The sequence below is a fragment of the Pelobates fuscus genome, unplaced genomic scaffold (genome assembly GCF_036172605.1).
Source record: "Pelobates fuscus isolate aPelFus1 unplaced genomic scaffold, aPelFus1.pri scaffold_48, whole genome shotgun sequence".
Lineage (NCBI taxonomy): Eukaryota > Metazoa > Chordata > Amphibia > Anura > Pelobatidae > Pelobates > Pelobates fuscus.
The window spans coordinates 80,773-95,549 of record NW_026961960.1 but is presented as its reverse complement, the minus strand read 5'-3'; the positions used below and the strand labels follow the sequence as shown (position 1 = coordinate 95,549).

General features: G+C 42.1%; 1 protein-coding gene across 1 annotated transcript in view; it reads left to right on the top strand.

Annotated features, from left to right (window-relative positions):
• Positions 1-14,777, top strand: part of LOC134585284 (complement factor H-like) — a gene marked incomplete at its 3' end in the record, with an annotated part of 134,487 nt that overhangs the window by 41,485 nt on the left and 78,225 nt on the right. Inside the window, exons 4-5 of the mRNA XM_063440701.1 lie at positions 10,709-10,891; positions 12,407-12,589. Coding sequence (XP_063296771.1) covers positions 10,709-10,891; positions 12,407-12,589 — 366 coding nt within the window. The remainder of the gene's footprint in view (positions 1-10,708; positions 10,892-12,406; positions 12,590-14,777) is intronic.

Sequence of the window (14,777 nt, the reverse complement as noted above, 5' to 3'; positions counted from 1 at the left end):
AGGGGTTGCCGTCGGTTGATCTTCATGTTGCCAATTTGAGGAAGTTGTGGGATCAAACTCGACAAATCCTTGTGCACAACTCTATGTTGGTCAAGAAACACGCTGATAAACGTAGAAGGGCGGCTCCGGTCTTTGTTCCAGGTGATAGGGTATGGCTGAGCACGAGGAACATCCGTTTAAAAGTCCCCTCCATGAAGTTTGCTCCTCGTTATATTGGACCCTACAGGGTGCTGACCCGTATCAATCCGGTTGCGTATCGTTTAGCTCTTCCTAATACCTTACGCATTCCCAACTCGTTTCACGTTTCATTGCTGAAACCACTCATATGTAACAGATTTTCCTCCACAATAGCCCCTCCTCGCTCCGTTCAGGTGGAGGGTCAGGAGGAGTATGAGGTCAACTCTATTATTGATTCTCGAATCTCCCGGGGGAGAGTACAATATCTGGTTGATTGGAAGGGATATGGTCCTGAGGAGAGGAGTTGGGTACCTCAGGAGGATGTTCATGCTCCCCGTCTCCGCAGGGCATATCACTCTCGCTTCCCATCTCGTCCCGGTTCATTCCGCCCGGTGGGCGTATCTGAGAGGGGGGGTACTGTCAGGGTACCTGTGGTCTCTACCTCCAAAAGAGGTAGAGACTTAGCTGTTCCACCATCCAGACGGTCTGAGGACTCCCTTCCCCGCGGTCTATCCGGTCATGCAAGGCCGGCCGCGAGGGAGTGACTGCCTTTTACACCATCTAGGCAGGAAGTCATCATCAGGACACTCCCCCGGATCGACCTGTCAGTCAATTGCTGCAGGACCAATCAGGACGTCTCGGAGGTGTGGTTACTGCTCTGAACAGGGTATTTAACAGAGCTTCTTTCATTAGCTCATTGCCCTGTCGTGGTTCTAGCTTGTTCTAGTCACTCAGTGCTTGTGTATTCTATTATCCCTTTTGGTTTTGACCCGGCTTGTTTACCTTACTCTGCTTATCTCTGTTACCCTTGATTCGGCTTGTCTCTCGCTTACCTGTCTTCTGTTACCCTCGACCTCGGCTTGTCTTTGACCATTCTATACTGTACTACTTACGTTAGTCCGGCCATTCTAAGGTCCGGTATACGTATCTGGCTACTGTTTGTACTCTGCGTGTTGGATCCCTGTCCCGATCCTGACACCCAGTGAGCATGTGGGGTCCGGATGGTCGGGACGTATAAACTAGAATGCGTGCACGATCGTATGTATGGCCCTCGGGGCTCGTGGTGCCAGACCGCGGCCTTGATTTGAAATGTAATACGAATAAACCTTTTTTTTTTTTTTTTTTTTATATACATATTATGATCTTGTTCATAGTATAGTTAAGACACGTACTTGCCGTTGCCGAGGCTCGCCCACCAGAACTGCAGTGTGAAATGAGATGCACTCGTCCGGTAACATATGTGCTCGTCTGCGTAGGAGTACGCCGGGTTTTTCATTTAGCGCATATTGCTGCACTGACTGAGGATGAATTAGGACTGGTTCAGACAATGCTATGTTTGTAGCGTAAGTGCATTGAATCAAAGACCCTCACAATGATGAGCGGGTCAAAGAAAGCCAGAGCGGCGTTCCCTCAAATCTACACATTATCAGCGTTCCTAATCAGATGCCCGTATGACTTCCTGTAATGCCACCAGCATGTTAATCAAGCCCTCTGTGGGGATTGTGTCTACGTACGAATGATCAAACTGTGCCGAGGGAAAACCATCACTCCGTGTACTGGAACCCTCCATTAATGTACAAGTGCCATGAATGTGCAACTGTGTACAGACAATGGGAGAGGGGGGCGTGGGGAGAAGAGGGGGAATCACCTTCCCACCCAGTATACAGATAGTGCAATGTAGACAAGACACTGTATACAAAGACTATCTGTATGCGGCGTGTGAGCGGCTCTGAGTCTGTGCGTTGCGGGTAGCGCAGAATGAGTGTAATAGTATTCCAAGGCTGGAGAGTTTGCAATCTAACAGGTGTGTAGATCCATGTCATTTACGCAGACATGTCCGTTAAAACTGGAATACAGCAAGCAAAGGGGGCACTTTTAACCCCTACGTGCCTTGAGCATGAATGCAACTCTCCGCCCTGCATGATATTACACGTGATTGACACGTTCACTAGAAAGTCACATAAATAGCAGAACCCGCTATCCATTCTGATACACAGGATAGCCCGTAACACGCCTCAATGTGCTTCGTAACAATACCTCTGTCTGCCTATCAACATAGGCGTGTTAGAATGATGTCTTGCCCACAGAGCTTACATGTAGTCCCTCGTTTACCAGCGGTCTTACATGTATGATAAAAGGGCTCCGTAGAACAACACGGAAAATGTAAAGGTTCATTTCATACCTAAAATTTAAGATCGACACAAAGCGAATCTCCTGCTCACTAAACGGTGCCGCCGTGGGTAGTGTGAGACCGTTCCCAGATTGCAGGGGTGAATAGCTGCTCTAATTCTTGCGGCGCTCTCCCGCGACCCCACTACTCACTACGTAAACTAATCACACAGTTATACCCCCATGTTCCGGTCTATACACGTGAATGGAACATTTCAGCATAAGCTTAATGGATGGTAGCAATTAGCAAAAAAAAATAAGAATTGGAAGCAGGGTTTCCTTAGAAACATTTTTATCATTTAATATTTTTTTTTTTTGGGGGGGGGGGCAGGGGCTACCTCTGTAAATGGAGCGGCACCTGTTGCAATCAGTGACACCGAATTTGTATAAACTTTAACAGGAGGGAAGAAAATGAGCAAAGTCGACATCCTATTGAAACACAGCCTTGTGTAAATTGGACTAATGAGATGCAGCAGCAGAGCATAAATAAAACTGAACATGACATACTTATGTAGCAAAAAGCACTTCATTGAATATGAATTACACAGTGAATGTAACCATGTGCCATCCTGATAAGGGTACTGCTGTACGTTTGAACTTAGGCATAAAAACAAGTAAACGCTGTATGTAACAAAACCGACATTGACCTGTTAGGTACCGGAAAGATTCAACATGAGCCATGTAGATGAAAGAGACCGTTCAGCTGAACGTGTGAGTAATTGACAAGTAGCAGAAAAGATGCTGTAAGACTTACGATTAGCCGTCCGTGTGTTGGCTACCCTCATTATACTCACGAACACAAAGCAGAGAGAGATGCAGAGGGACTGCCGGCGGGCGAAAAAAAAAAAAATGCTTTGAAGATGAATGAGCCCGTTCGTATGGGTGAAAGTTACTTACAGTTCATGGTAGAACTCGATGAATGCCTCGGTCCGCGTGTTATACTCACGAATTAGTGGTACAGTTACCCGACAGTATGTTTTGGCGCGTCGCGAAAATATGACGTCAGAGGTCTCCTTGGCCGGAAGAGAAGGCGGGAATTTCCGGAATCGACGAAGACAGGTAAGCAGGGGGTTTGCTGGGTTTATATAGGCCATAAATCCCTCCCACAACTTCAGGCATACGCCTTCTATATATATATGTATAGCAGATGTAGGTATATGAATGGAAAGCAAGCAAAAGGAGGCAGTACCTAACTTCTGAGACTACCTCTTATTGAGAGATTATTTTCTTTTCCCCTTCACTTTTCTTTCACTCTTTCCCCCTTTATCATTTTTTGCCTTTTCCCCCTTTTTTTCTCTCTTCCACCCCCCCCCCTTTTTCTCCCTCCCCTTCCCCTTTCTCTTCCTTCCCTCTCCCTTTTCTCTTTCTTTTTTTTTCTCTCTTTCTTTCCTTTTAAGAGTCTTTTTCCACTATTTTGCTCTATCCTGCTTTCTTCACCCTTTCTCTCCCCCTGCTTATTCCCCTTTAAACCGCACACAAAACAGCCTCTGCTTGGTAAGCCCCCTTCTGGGCTGTACTCACGGTTACCCACTCTCAGTACAAAGAGATTGTGCCAAACAGTTGGGCAGACTGTCGGGCAGACACTGCTCCAAGCCTGTCAGGCTCTTCATCCCCCGACCTCTTTGCAGTCTCTCGGTCTGGAGCAGCGATCGTGGATGTTCAAACTCAGGATGCTAGCTTGCTCGAGGGAACTTCTGCACCCGCCAGCTTCTCAGACGCTCCACCTTCTCAGCGTCTTACGTCATGACCCCTCCGGCCAGTCATTTTGCTTCAGGTTATTTCTGTTTAGTTTATATGCTGTTTTCTTTGTTTTAATATAACAAGGATTGGGGGAAATGTGGGGAAATTTATGAATTATAATTTGGAAGGGCCATCCCAATGCTGCACTTGTATTACTCTTGTTATCTTGACAGGGATGGTACACTACACTTCAAAGTTTTTGCTATGGATTTTGTATTTGTTGGGAGATTTGGTCAGTGAAGGGAGAAGATGTTTATGGGTTTCGTCAGGGGAAGAAGGAAGAAGAGGTTGTTAGGGGTGACTTTTTTCCCCTTCCTCTGGTGCTATGCTCTGTCCAGCATGGTTATGCTCTTTGACAGGAATTACGGCATCATGTAATTAGGTTCTGTGACAAAATTATGTTTTGTGAATACCAGGACCCTTTACTTCGGCTGCTGTTCGTGCATTTAGCCCTATTGCATTCCCTTTTATTAAAACCGAACAAACTACCGAACAGCCAGACCACACGCAATGGGAGTGTGCAGCTTATTAATCGCCCAGAAGCTGTAGTTAACCACAACTATTTGATGGATGGCTGGGTGGTCGCCGTTCGTTTTAACGAACACCTGGCGGCGGCCATTTTAAACTGACGAACGCCCAGCAGTGGTTGGTCGTCGACCGCATGGAAATATTTTCGGCCACAATTTCCCATGAACACCGCTGGGACTACCCAACTTCCATCTTTTCATCTCCATTTAACCAAACGCCGTGCCATTCGGTATATTCACAACACACAAACTACACCGACCCAGATAGCTAAACCCATGGAGCTAATTCTGGACATATTTCTAATGAACACTTGGTGAACAGACTCTTTGGCTCCATGGCAATTTAACTGTGTTCATGGGATCTGAGCGCTGTTCGGCTATATTGAGCGTTCAGATCCAAGTTATCTGGGGATATGTCGAATGTGGGGGTTCCGTTTGGTAAAATAAAAGTTATGTATTTTAATGTATTTTGTTACATTTGTAAAATGAAAATATTTTCTCTACCGGGAGATAATTGACTTTACTCCGGCCACTTAACCCAATTATCTCCAGGATAGAGAGGAAGGATTTCACTGTTTATGTGGGTGTGTTTTATATTGTTCTGGAAAATGATTGGTTACTGTAACTTGTGTTTCAGTCCTCCACAAGGTCCCTGTGGGCAAGCTGTGGCCACAATTAAACAGATCGTTTTACCCCTTCATGAAGTCTCGACTCATGTTTGGGGGATTGGGAGCTATAATCACTACTCTGCTCTACTTCATCTGGGATTTCGAGAGAAGCTACAAGGATCTGTTACAGGTTCCACTTCAGACTAGCTCTCTCCATAGAAATATTAACTACTGCCTGGTTCTGAGCAAGCCAAAACTTGGTTTATATTAGCTACATGGAATACACTGACTTTAATATTCAGAAAGCACTACTCAGAACCAAGTGTTCCCTGCTAGTAATTTGTTTGGTTTGAGCAATGGCCTAGACGGGATGGGAGGTAGACTTGAGCATAGCAGAGAAATTCAGCTCTGCCAAACCATTTTCCCTGAAAATCGAAAATACAGAATGCTTGACTTTTGGCCATTTGTCATTTTGGCTTATTTGGAAAACATATCGGATGAACCCAAATTTAGTAAAAATGGGCCAATCGGTGTATTGCTGCAAAATATATACATAATATATTTTAATCGATAAGATAATTTTCTCAACATTAGTCCCACAATTTTTTGCTTCTTGCTTGATCTGTGAATAAAATCAACATTTAGTGATTTTTCCCCTAACCATTAATCATCTCCTTTTTTGTCTATACCATAGAACATACATTAGTTCACAAAAATAATTATATTGGGGAGTGAATATACTTTTTAAAAAAGCTGAAAATATGAAATGAAAGAACTAGGAGAATTTACAGAATGAAATTAATGAGAGAAATGGGAGCAAAAATATGCACATATTCTATTAGCCCCTTTTCATGCCCCCAATTCAACATGCTGAATGTCTCAGATTGAGGCTTCAGTCACCACTCCACTGCTTCTGATTCTTCTAGTTCCTGGAGTCTGTAGGTATTATACATGTATTAAACAAAAAGCAGCACTATACAGGGTGCAGTGACTGTCCCAGGATATTATACACAGAAATGTACTATACAGGGAGCAGCACTATATAGGGAGCACTGACTGTCCCGGGATATTATACAAAGACCTGTATTATACAGAGAGCAGCACTATACAGGGCGCACTGACTGTCCCAGGATATTATACACAGAAATGTACTATACAGGGAGCAGCACTATACAGGGAGCACTGACTATTCTGGGATATTATACAGACACAGACCTATATTATACAGAGAGCAGCACTATACAGGGCGCACTGACTGTCCCGGGAAATTATACACAGAACTGTACTATACAGAGAGCAGCACTATACAGGAAGCACTGACTATTCTGGGATATTATACAGACACAGACCTATATTATACAGAGAGCAGCGCTAAACAGGGAGCACTGAGTGTCACTGGATATTATACAGACACAGACCTGTATTATACAGAGAGCAGCACTAAACAGGGAGCACTGAGTGTCCCATGATATTACACACAGACCTATATTATACAGAGAGCAGCACTATACAGGGAGCACTGACTGTCACTGGATATTATACAGACACAGACCTGTATTCAGGGCCGGCGCTACCCTAAGGCGGCCCAGGCGGCCGCCTTAGGGCGCACGGGTCCAGGGGGCGCGCTCTCCGGTGACCAGAAGGAGGAGAGCGCCATTCGCATTGCTCCCCTCCTGTCTGTCACTGTGTGGTGCGTGGCTGAGCGGGCGGAACGCTACTTACCCGGTCTGACAAGAAATGCAACGAACTGCTTCCTGTCAGACCAGAACAGGAAACCGGATCATTCGTCGCGGACCTCCAGCTCAGACACATGGATGGAGGTGCGGAGGGGTCAGTGAAAGGTACGAGGGGATAGGTACAGTTGGGAGGGGAGGGGGGCAATAAAAGATAAAGAAGGGAGAACAATAGTAAAAGGTACAAGAGGGGAGGGGTACAATAAAAGTTACAGGACAGGAGGGAGGAGGCAATAAAAGGTACAGGAGGGGAGAGGAAGGAGGCAATAAAAGGTACAGGAAGGTGGGGCAATAAAAGAGACATGAGAGGAGGGGGGACAATAAAAGGTACAGGAGGGTAAGGGGACAATAAAAGGTACAGGAAGGGGGGGCTATGAAAGGTTCAAGAGGGAAGACAATAAAAGGTACAGGAGGGGGAACAATAATACAAGGTAGAATAGGGGAGTGGGGGACAATAAAAGATACTGGGGACAACAATAAAAGGTACAAGAGGGGAGGGTGACAATAAAAAATACAGGACAGAAGGGGGGATAGGAGGGTATAGGAGGGTATAGGAGGGTAGGGGTACAATACAAGGTACAGGATGAGGGGACAAGAAAAGGGACAGGTAGGGAGAGAGGACTATGAAGGGTTCAGGAGGGGAGACAGTAAAAGGAACATTAGGGGGATTATGAAAGATACAGGAGGGGGGCAATGAAAGGTACAGAAGAGGAAGGGGAGACAATAAATGGGACGGGAGGGGGACTTTAAAAGGTACGGGGGGCATTGAAAGACACAGGAGGGAAAGGTCAACTATGAAAACTTCAGGAGGAGAGGAGGTGAGGCAATAAAAGGTACAGGGGGACAATAAAAGGTACAGGAGGGGAGGGGGGGCAATAGAAGGTACGGGAGAATATTAAAAGACACAGGAGGGCTGGGGGGCACAAATAAACATACAGGGGGGACAAACACAAAGGGGCTGGGGGGGAGAGAGAGTCGCACAGAAGGGTGAGGGGCTGGGGGGCAAGAAGCACAGAGGGGTTGTGGGGGAGAACGACGCACAAAGGGGCTAGGGGGAGAAAGAGATGCACAAAGGTACTGGGGTAAAAAGACGCACAAATATGTTGGGGAGAAAGAGCCACACAAAAGGGTAGGGGGATAAAAGACACACAAAAGGGCTGGGGGGAAGAAAGAGAAAGGCAAAGGGGCTATGGGAAGTAAAAAAATACACAAGGAGGGTTGTAAGAGACACAAGAGAGATAAAATACAGAAAAGGGGACACACAAAGGATAAAAGGGGGGGCAGGACATAAAAAAGGGATATAAAACACTAAAGGGGGTAAGTTAGTCAAAAGGGGGGTAAAAGACACACAGGTGAAGATACATTTTTTTTCGACGGGGAGGGGGCTGGCAAAATGCATCTTCGCCTGTGTAGTCAAAAATCCTTGCACCGGCCCTGCCTGTATTATATAGAGAGCAGCACTAAACAGGGAGCACTGAGTGTCCCATGATATTACACACACAGACCTATATTATACAGAGAGCAGCACTATACAGGGAGCACTGACTGTCCCGGGATATTATACACAGACCTGTACTATACAGAGAGCAGCACTATACAGGGCGCACTGACTGTCCCGGATATTATACACAGACCTGTACTATACACTATACAGGGAGCACTGGCTGTCCCAAAATATTATACACAGACCTGTATTACGTAGAAAGCAGCACTATACAGGAAGCACTGACTATTCGGGGATATTATACAGACACAGACCTGTATTATACAGAGAGCAACACTATATAGGGAACACTGACTATTCTGGGATATTATACTTACACAGACCTTTATTTTACAGAGAGCAGAACTATACAGGGAGCACTGACTGTTCCAGGATATAATACACAGAAGCCTGTATTATACAGAGAGCAGCACTATACAGGGGACACAGACTGTCACAGGATATTATACACACAGACCTGAACTATACAGAGAGCAGGACTATACAAGGAGCCCTGACTGTACCGGGATATTATACAGACACATGCCTGTATTATACAGAGAACAGCACTATACAGGGAGCACTGACTATTCTGGGATATTATACAGACCTGTATTATACAGAGAGCAGCTCTATACAGCGAACACTGACTATCCAAGGATATAATACTCACAGACCTGTATTAAACAGAGAGCAGCACCATACAGGAAGCACTGACTGTCCCAGGATATTATACACACAGGCGCATACTATACAGAGAGCAGCACTATACAGGGAGCACTGAATGTCCCAGGATACTATACACACATACCTGTACTATACAGAGAGCAGCACTATACAGGAATACACACACACAGACTGCGGCATTCACACACAGATTGCTGAATATACATACACAGACTGCTGAATATACATACACAGACTGCTGAGTACACACACACAGACTGCTGAGTACACACACACAGACTGCTGAGTGTACACACACACACACACAGAGACTGCAGAGTATACACATACAGACTGCTGAGTACACTCACACAGACTGCGGAGCACACACATACACAGACTGTGGAATACACATACACAGACTGCGGAGTACTCGCACAGACTGCTGAATACACACACAGACTGCTGAGTACACACACACACATATATCTCAGAAGAGATAGCCTAATGAAAGTGGAACATATCAGATTTACAAAATGCACAGAATAAATGTGTATGTGTATGTAAAAATATTACAAAATTAAATACATTTCTGGCAAAGTTTGACATAAACTGGTGAAAAGATTAGCAACATATTAAAGCATAAAATACGCCAAATAAGTTACACTGGAGTGTCTACTTTTACCAGTGGTTGATCTGTGTGGGATAATTTGAATAGTCAAACTGCTTCTTTTATGACAATGTATGTAAAGTAGTTAAAGATCCATTAGATAACACAGTGTCCATGTGTATGCACACGGTATCATTGGGTGGTGGAAACAGTAGCACAGCATATAATCTTTTAATTACCTCCTCTGTGTTATTACTGTGGAGATGTAGTAAGGAACAGTCACTTCTATGGAAGTTATGCTTTAATCGGTGTAACTAATTAACAAGTATAATTAACTTTACTTGTACACAACATAAAGTCAGATGTTTGTGGTGTTTGTTCTGCACATGTACAAACACATAATATGGAGTATTGGTTACTTGGTAGAAAAGTGCTTTTTCATTAATTAGTTTTGTTTATTTCCAATGCCCTTTTGGCTGGACTGAGATACTTGGCAGAGTTTTCACTGAATTGAGGAAATTAGGAAAAGGTAAGTGCATCCTTTAACCCCTTAAGGACCAAACTTCTGGAATAAAAGGGAATCATGACATGTCACACATGTCATGTGTCCCTAAGGGGTTAAAGGGAAACTATAATGCTAGGAATATAAAGTTGTATACCGAGCACTATAGTGCTCCCCTCCCTCGAAGCCTCCCCTCCCAACCCTTTTGTTGCTTACCTGATTCCAGTGCTGATGTCCCTCCACTCCTACTTCAGCGAGTGCTGCCATCACATTAGGACTATCCCATTTGCTTTTATATATATACTTAAATATATGTAATTATGCAAGGCATTTATACAAAATATATATAATCTATTAAGTGGACAGCTTGAATTACCATATGTTTTTGTTTAATTATTTTTTTATGCTGGCAGATCACATGTAATATGCTAATCACATGTTAATGCTAATTTATTTATTTTAAGCAACCATAATTATATATTTATTTCTGCAGGTCAAACATGTATCCGTCCAGAGATTGCAGATGGACAGTTATATTACTATTATTATTTTCCAAAGCAATTAGGAACATATATCGATTATCGGTGTAATTATGGATTTCTGCCACAGGGCAGAAATTACTATGGCAGATCCTTTTGTACTGAAAATGGATGGAATCCTAAACCCAAATGTACAAGTAAGGAATATACACATTTTTTCTCTGCACTGTTAATCAGAGCTTTTCATGTACAATTTCCCCTCTGCAATTATTATTTATAAACTCTATGTACATTTAACAAGAATGCACTTTATTAATTTAATTAAATATATTCTAATATTACATTTTACACATGGTATCTTTTTATAATCATTTAAGTTATATATTGCAAAATGTTTGGAAAAAATATAGAAATAAAACATGATTGCATTATTTATCTAGCACAAGGCATTCATTACTAAATATCATGAACTGGAGGGAGACTTACTAAATTAGTAAATGTGTGATAAAATACCAATATTTTTTCAGAATGAAAAGCGCTTCCCATTAGTTCCCAAATTGGTCAGTCGTGAGAAAAATCACAGCAGATGGCAACTGGGCTTCCTCAATATACATTGTATAGGAGAACCCTATAAAACGTTTGTAAACAAAAAAAATAATAAAAACTATCACTGCAGGACTGAAAAAAAGAAAAGAACATAATTAGAAATACCCCACATATTGTAGATGGAATACAGAACCTTAAACCTAACAGGTGCAGTGTAAGACTTGGAATAGCCAGAAGGATGCTTTGAGTGTACTTTGTAATAAATTAGTGTAATTGAGAGGAATATTATACCCCGATGTGTCTATAGTATTATATTGTATATTTGCCAACAGCTTAAACAGCCCATATACATCTGCTAGTTTAAGGGTATTGTACTGACTGTACAATGTGTATGGTAGTTGTAAATACTTAATTTTCTCCTTTTTTGTGCTGTAATTAGAATATCGTTCAACTACCACACACAATGTACAGTCAGTACAATACCCTTAAACTAGCAGATGCACATGAGCTGTGTAAGTGAGTGTTTTATCTTGTTTATATTATTTCCTTTTATTTTAGGTAATATCCATTGTATAAAACAAACATTTTTGTGACTTCTTAGATGCAAATGTCTATAAACTTTTTTCTAATTTTGTAGTAAAATATTTGCTTCCATACACAATCTCTAAATCAACTTTTGATTAATCAACTTGGTGATTAGGCCCTCTCTTGGCGATTAAGCCCTGTGGTCAAGAATAAAATAGTTCTCAATAGGAGGATCTGCTAACTGGGCACCCTAATATTGCTTACCCAAATAGGACAGTCAAGCTTTGTCATGGCCCATTGTTCAAGACTAGAATGTTGTGACTTCTCAAATGTTAAGCTCCACAATGTTTTCTAATGTGTAGTTAAATATTTAAAGCTCAAATCCTTAATTAATCTCTTAGTTGAAATTGATTTTGATATAATAAATATCTGATCTGCAACAAAATGTGATGCTGCTCTAGTTGATTTCAGTTTTGTGTTTGTATTTTGATTAAGATGTTAAATAATTTAGAAGTTTAAATACCTTATTTTGGAAAACTGTCCTGGTCAGTGGCGATTCATATAATCGCTAAGTCTGACATGACTTTTAGTTACTCATGCAATAAATTATGTTCTGTCATCCATTGCTTTTTCCATCTTAGAGACATGCAGCAGGTACAATGCACAAGTGGAAAATGGAGAGCTTCAAAATTCAGATGATTATTACTTAGTTGGAGAGAAAGTACAGTTCTCCTGTAGACAAAGTTATCTCACTAAAGACAAACAAAAAAATGGGGAGAGAGAATGCCTGCCCAATGGCAAGTTTACTGAAGATCAGTGCTCCAGTGAGTATTTTGTTAAAAATATTATTTCATTTATGTATGTTTTTATGTGAAAAGTACATACTTGATTATACTTTGATATGCTGTCTATTTATGTCAGCACAAATATAAATTGTGGTGGTCCGCCTCGTACCCTTACTGAGTACATCCGCCAAACACGCTTCCTAGCTATCGCCAGGACACCACCAGCACTTCAGCCCCTAGCTGCCGCAGCTTCCTGGATCCAGCTTCCAGTGATCAAATCTCTCCTGCAGAGAGTACAGCTGTTTAGTGATTATAGCTTTCCAAGGAATCTTTCACCCACAGACATAAGTCGAGACTTAATGCCGGGAGTGAATTAACTTTATTAGGGCCACACATGGCCTTATATGCATAGACCCCTAAATGGGGTTTCTCATACAAACATACAGGGTTTTTCCTCCCATGTGTCACATCCTGCTCCTGTTGTGGATCATTTCTGTCTTGGCTTTTGGTACCCAGTACTCTTTTTACAATTCTTGTTTTGTTTTTCTTGTTTTTTCTGGTTTCCTATTCTGTGTCTGGTTTTCTTTATGCTGGGCTTTCTGGGTTCATTCCTTTATTACGTTCCTGGAATTCCCAGTCTCTTGGATTCCTTTAAATGTTTGTTTTTTGTTGCCACACCCGTTGCTTTGCCATTAATCCTTTTTGTTTTAGTCTGTTCCTGCAAGCAGTGGTCTAATTTCCTCTGCTTCTTTCTTTGCAGGTAAGTACTGTGTGTGTTTTATTGTTGTTTATTTAGTCATGCATATCTAGGCAGTTAGGACTTTGGGACAGTGGTGGGCTGCATACATCTTGGCCATTTATGTATGTTTAAATATCCAATGTTTATTACATATGTAGTACTTAGTTATGTCTCCTCTTGTTTTGCCTTGTATCTCTTGTCTTGTACTTTTTTTTGCCCTGTCCATGTCCTGTTAATGTTTCCCTCATGTATTGTGTACATGTTCTGGGTTCTGCTTTCTGTCCTGCTCTGGTTCTGGGCTCTTCTAGTCCTGTCTTGTTATCTTGTTTTGTGCCTGTTCTAGTCTTGCCTTGTTTTTAGTACTGGATACATTTCTGCTGCAGAGCCTCCCTATCCAGATCCTGGGAGGTCTGCATATTATCATCTAGCTCCTGGAATCCGTAGAAGATTCATCTATAGGAAAAGGTTACTGATTGCACAAGGTTTAATTTCTTGTTAGTAATTGGTAAGGCATTTGATTTGATTAGCTAGGTACTTGCTATTGATTGTTGGTTAACCCCTTAAGACCGCAGGGCGTTCTATGCTGTCCCTATTTTGATGGCTTTAAACGCCGCAGGGCGGCATAGAACGCCCTGCGATCTTATGTACTTACCCGGTCGCCGGTGATCGCGGTATGGGGACTTACCTGAGAACCCAGGGAGTCCCCCTCCATCCTATTCGGCCCCCCTGGGCCATGTGATCGCGAGGTCCTTGCGAGGGCAAGTGTTTGTAACTAAGTGGCTACTAAAAAAGACTGGACATACCCCATTTGCAATACCTTGGGTTGTCTACTTTTTTAAATGGTATGCCATTATGGGGGTAATTCTTATTCCTGGGCTACCATATGGTCTCAAAGGCAACGTAACCAATCTGGCGAATTTCAATGTGAAAAAAACTGAAAAGGGTAACATGCTATATTTGACCCTGTAACTTCCCAAAACACCATAAAACCTGTACATAGGAGGTACTGTTTTACACGTGAGACATCGCTGAAAACAAATATGTGTATTTTATTGCAGTAAAAGAAAACAGTATTTTGACATTCACAGTTAAAATGTCACGTAGAACTAAGAAAATCTTTAAAAATCGTATTTTCTCCCATTTTTTTTAATATTTTATTCATATTAAATTATGTTCCATACCTAAATATTTGATATAAAATATTGTTAAATTAAAGCCCTGTTTCCCCTGAATAAAATGATATATAATAAGTGTGGGTGCATTTAATATGAAATAGGTGAATTACGGTTGGACAGACATATAGCGCAAATGCCAGGTTTTGTTTACATTTTGTTTTGATCACAACTTGTACATTTGGCTGCGGTCCTAAGGGGTTAATTAGCTATTGTTTGACAAATAATCATAGGCCTACCCAGGTGTTAAACATTCATAGTGGGTGGTGATTTTAGGAGGTATATAAGGGTTGTTGTCATTAGCTTGGCTAATATA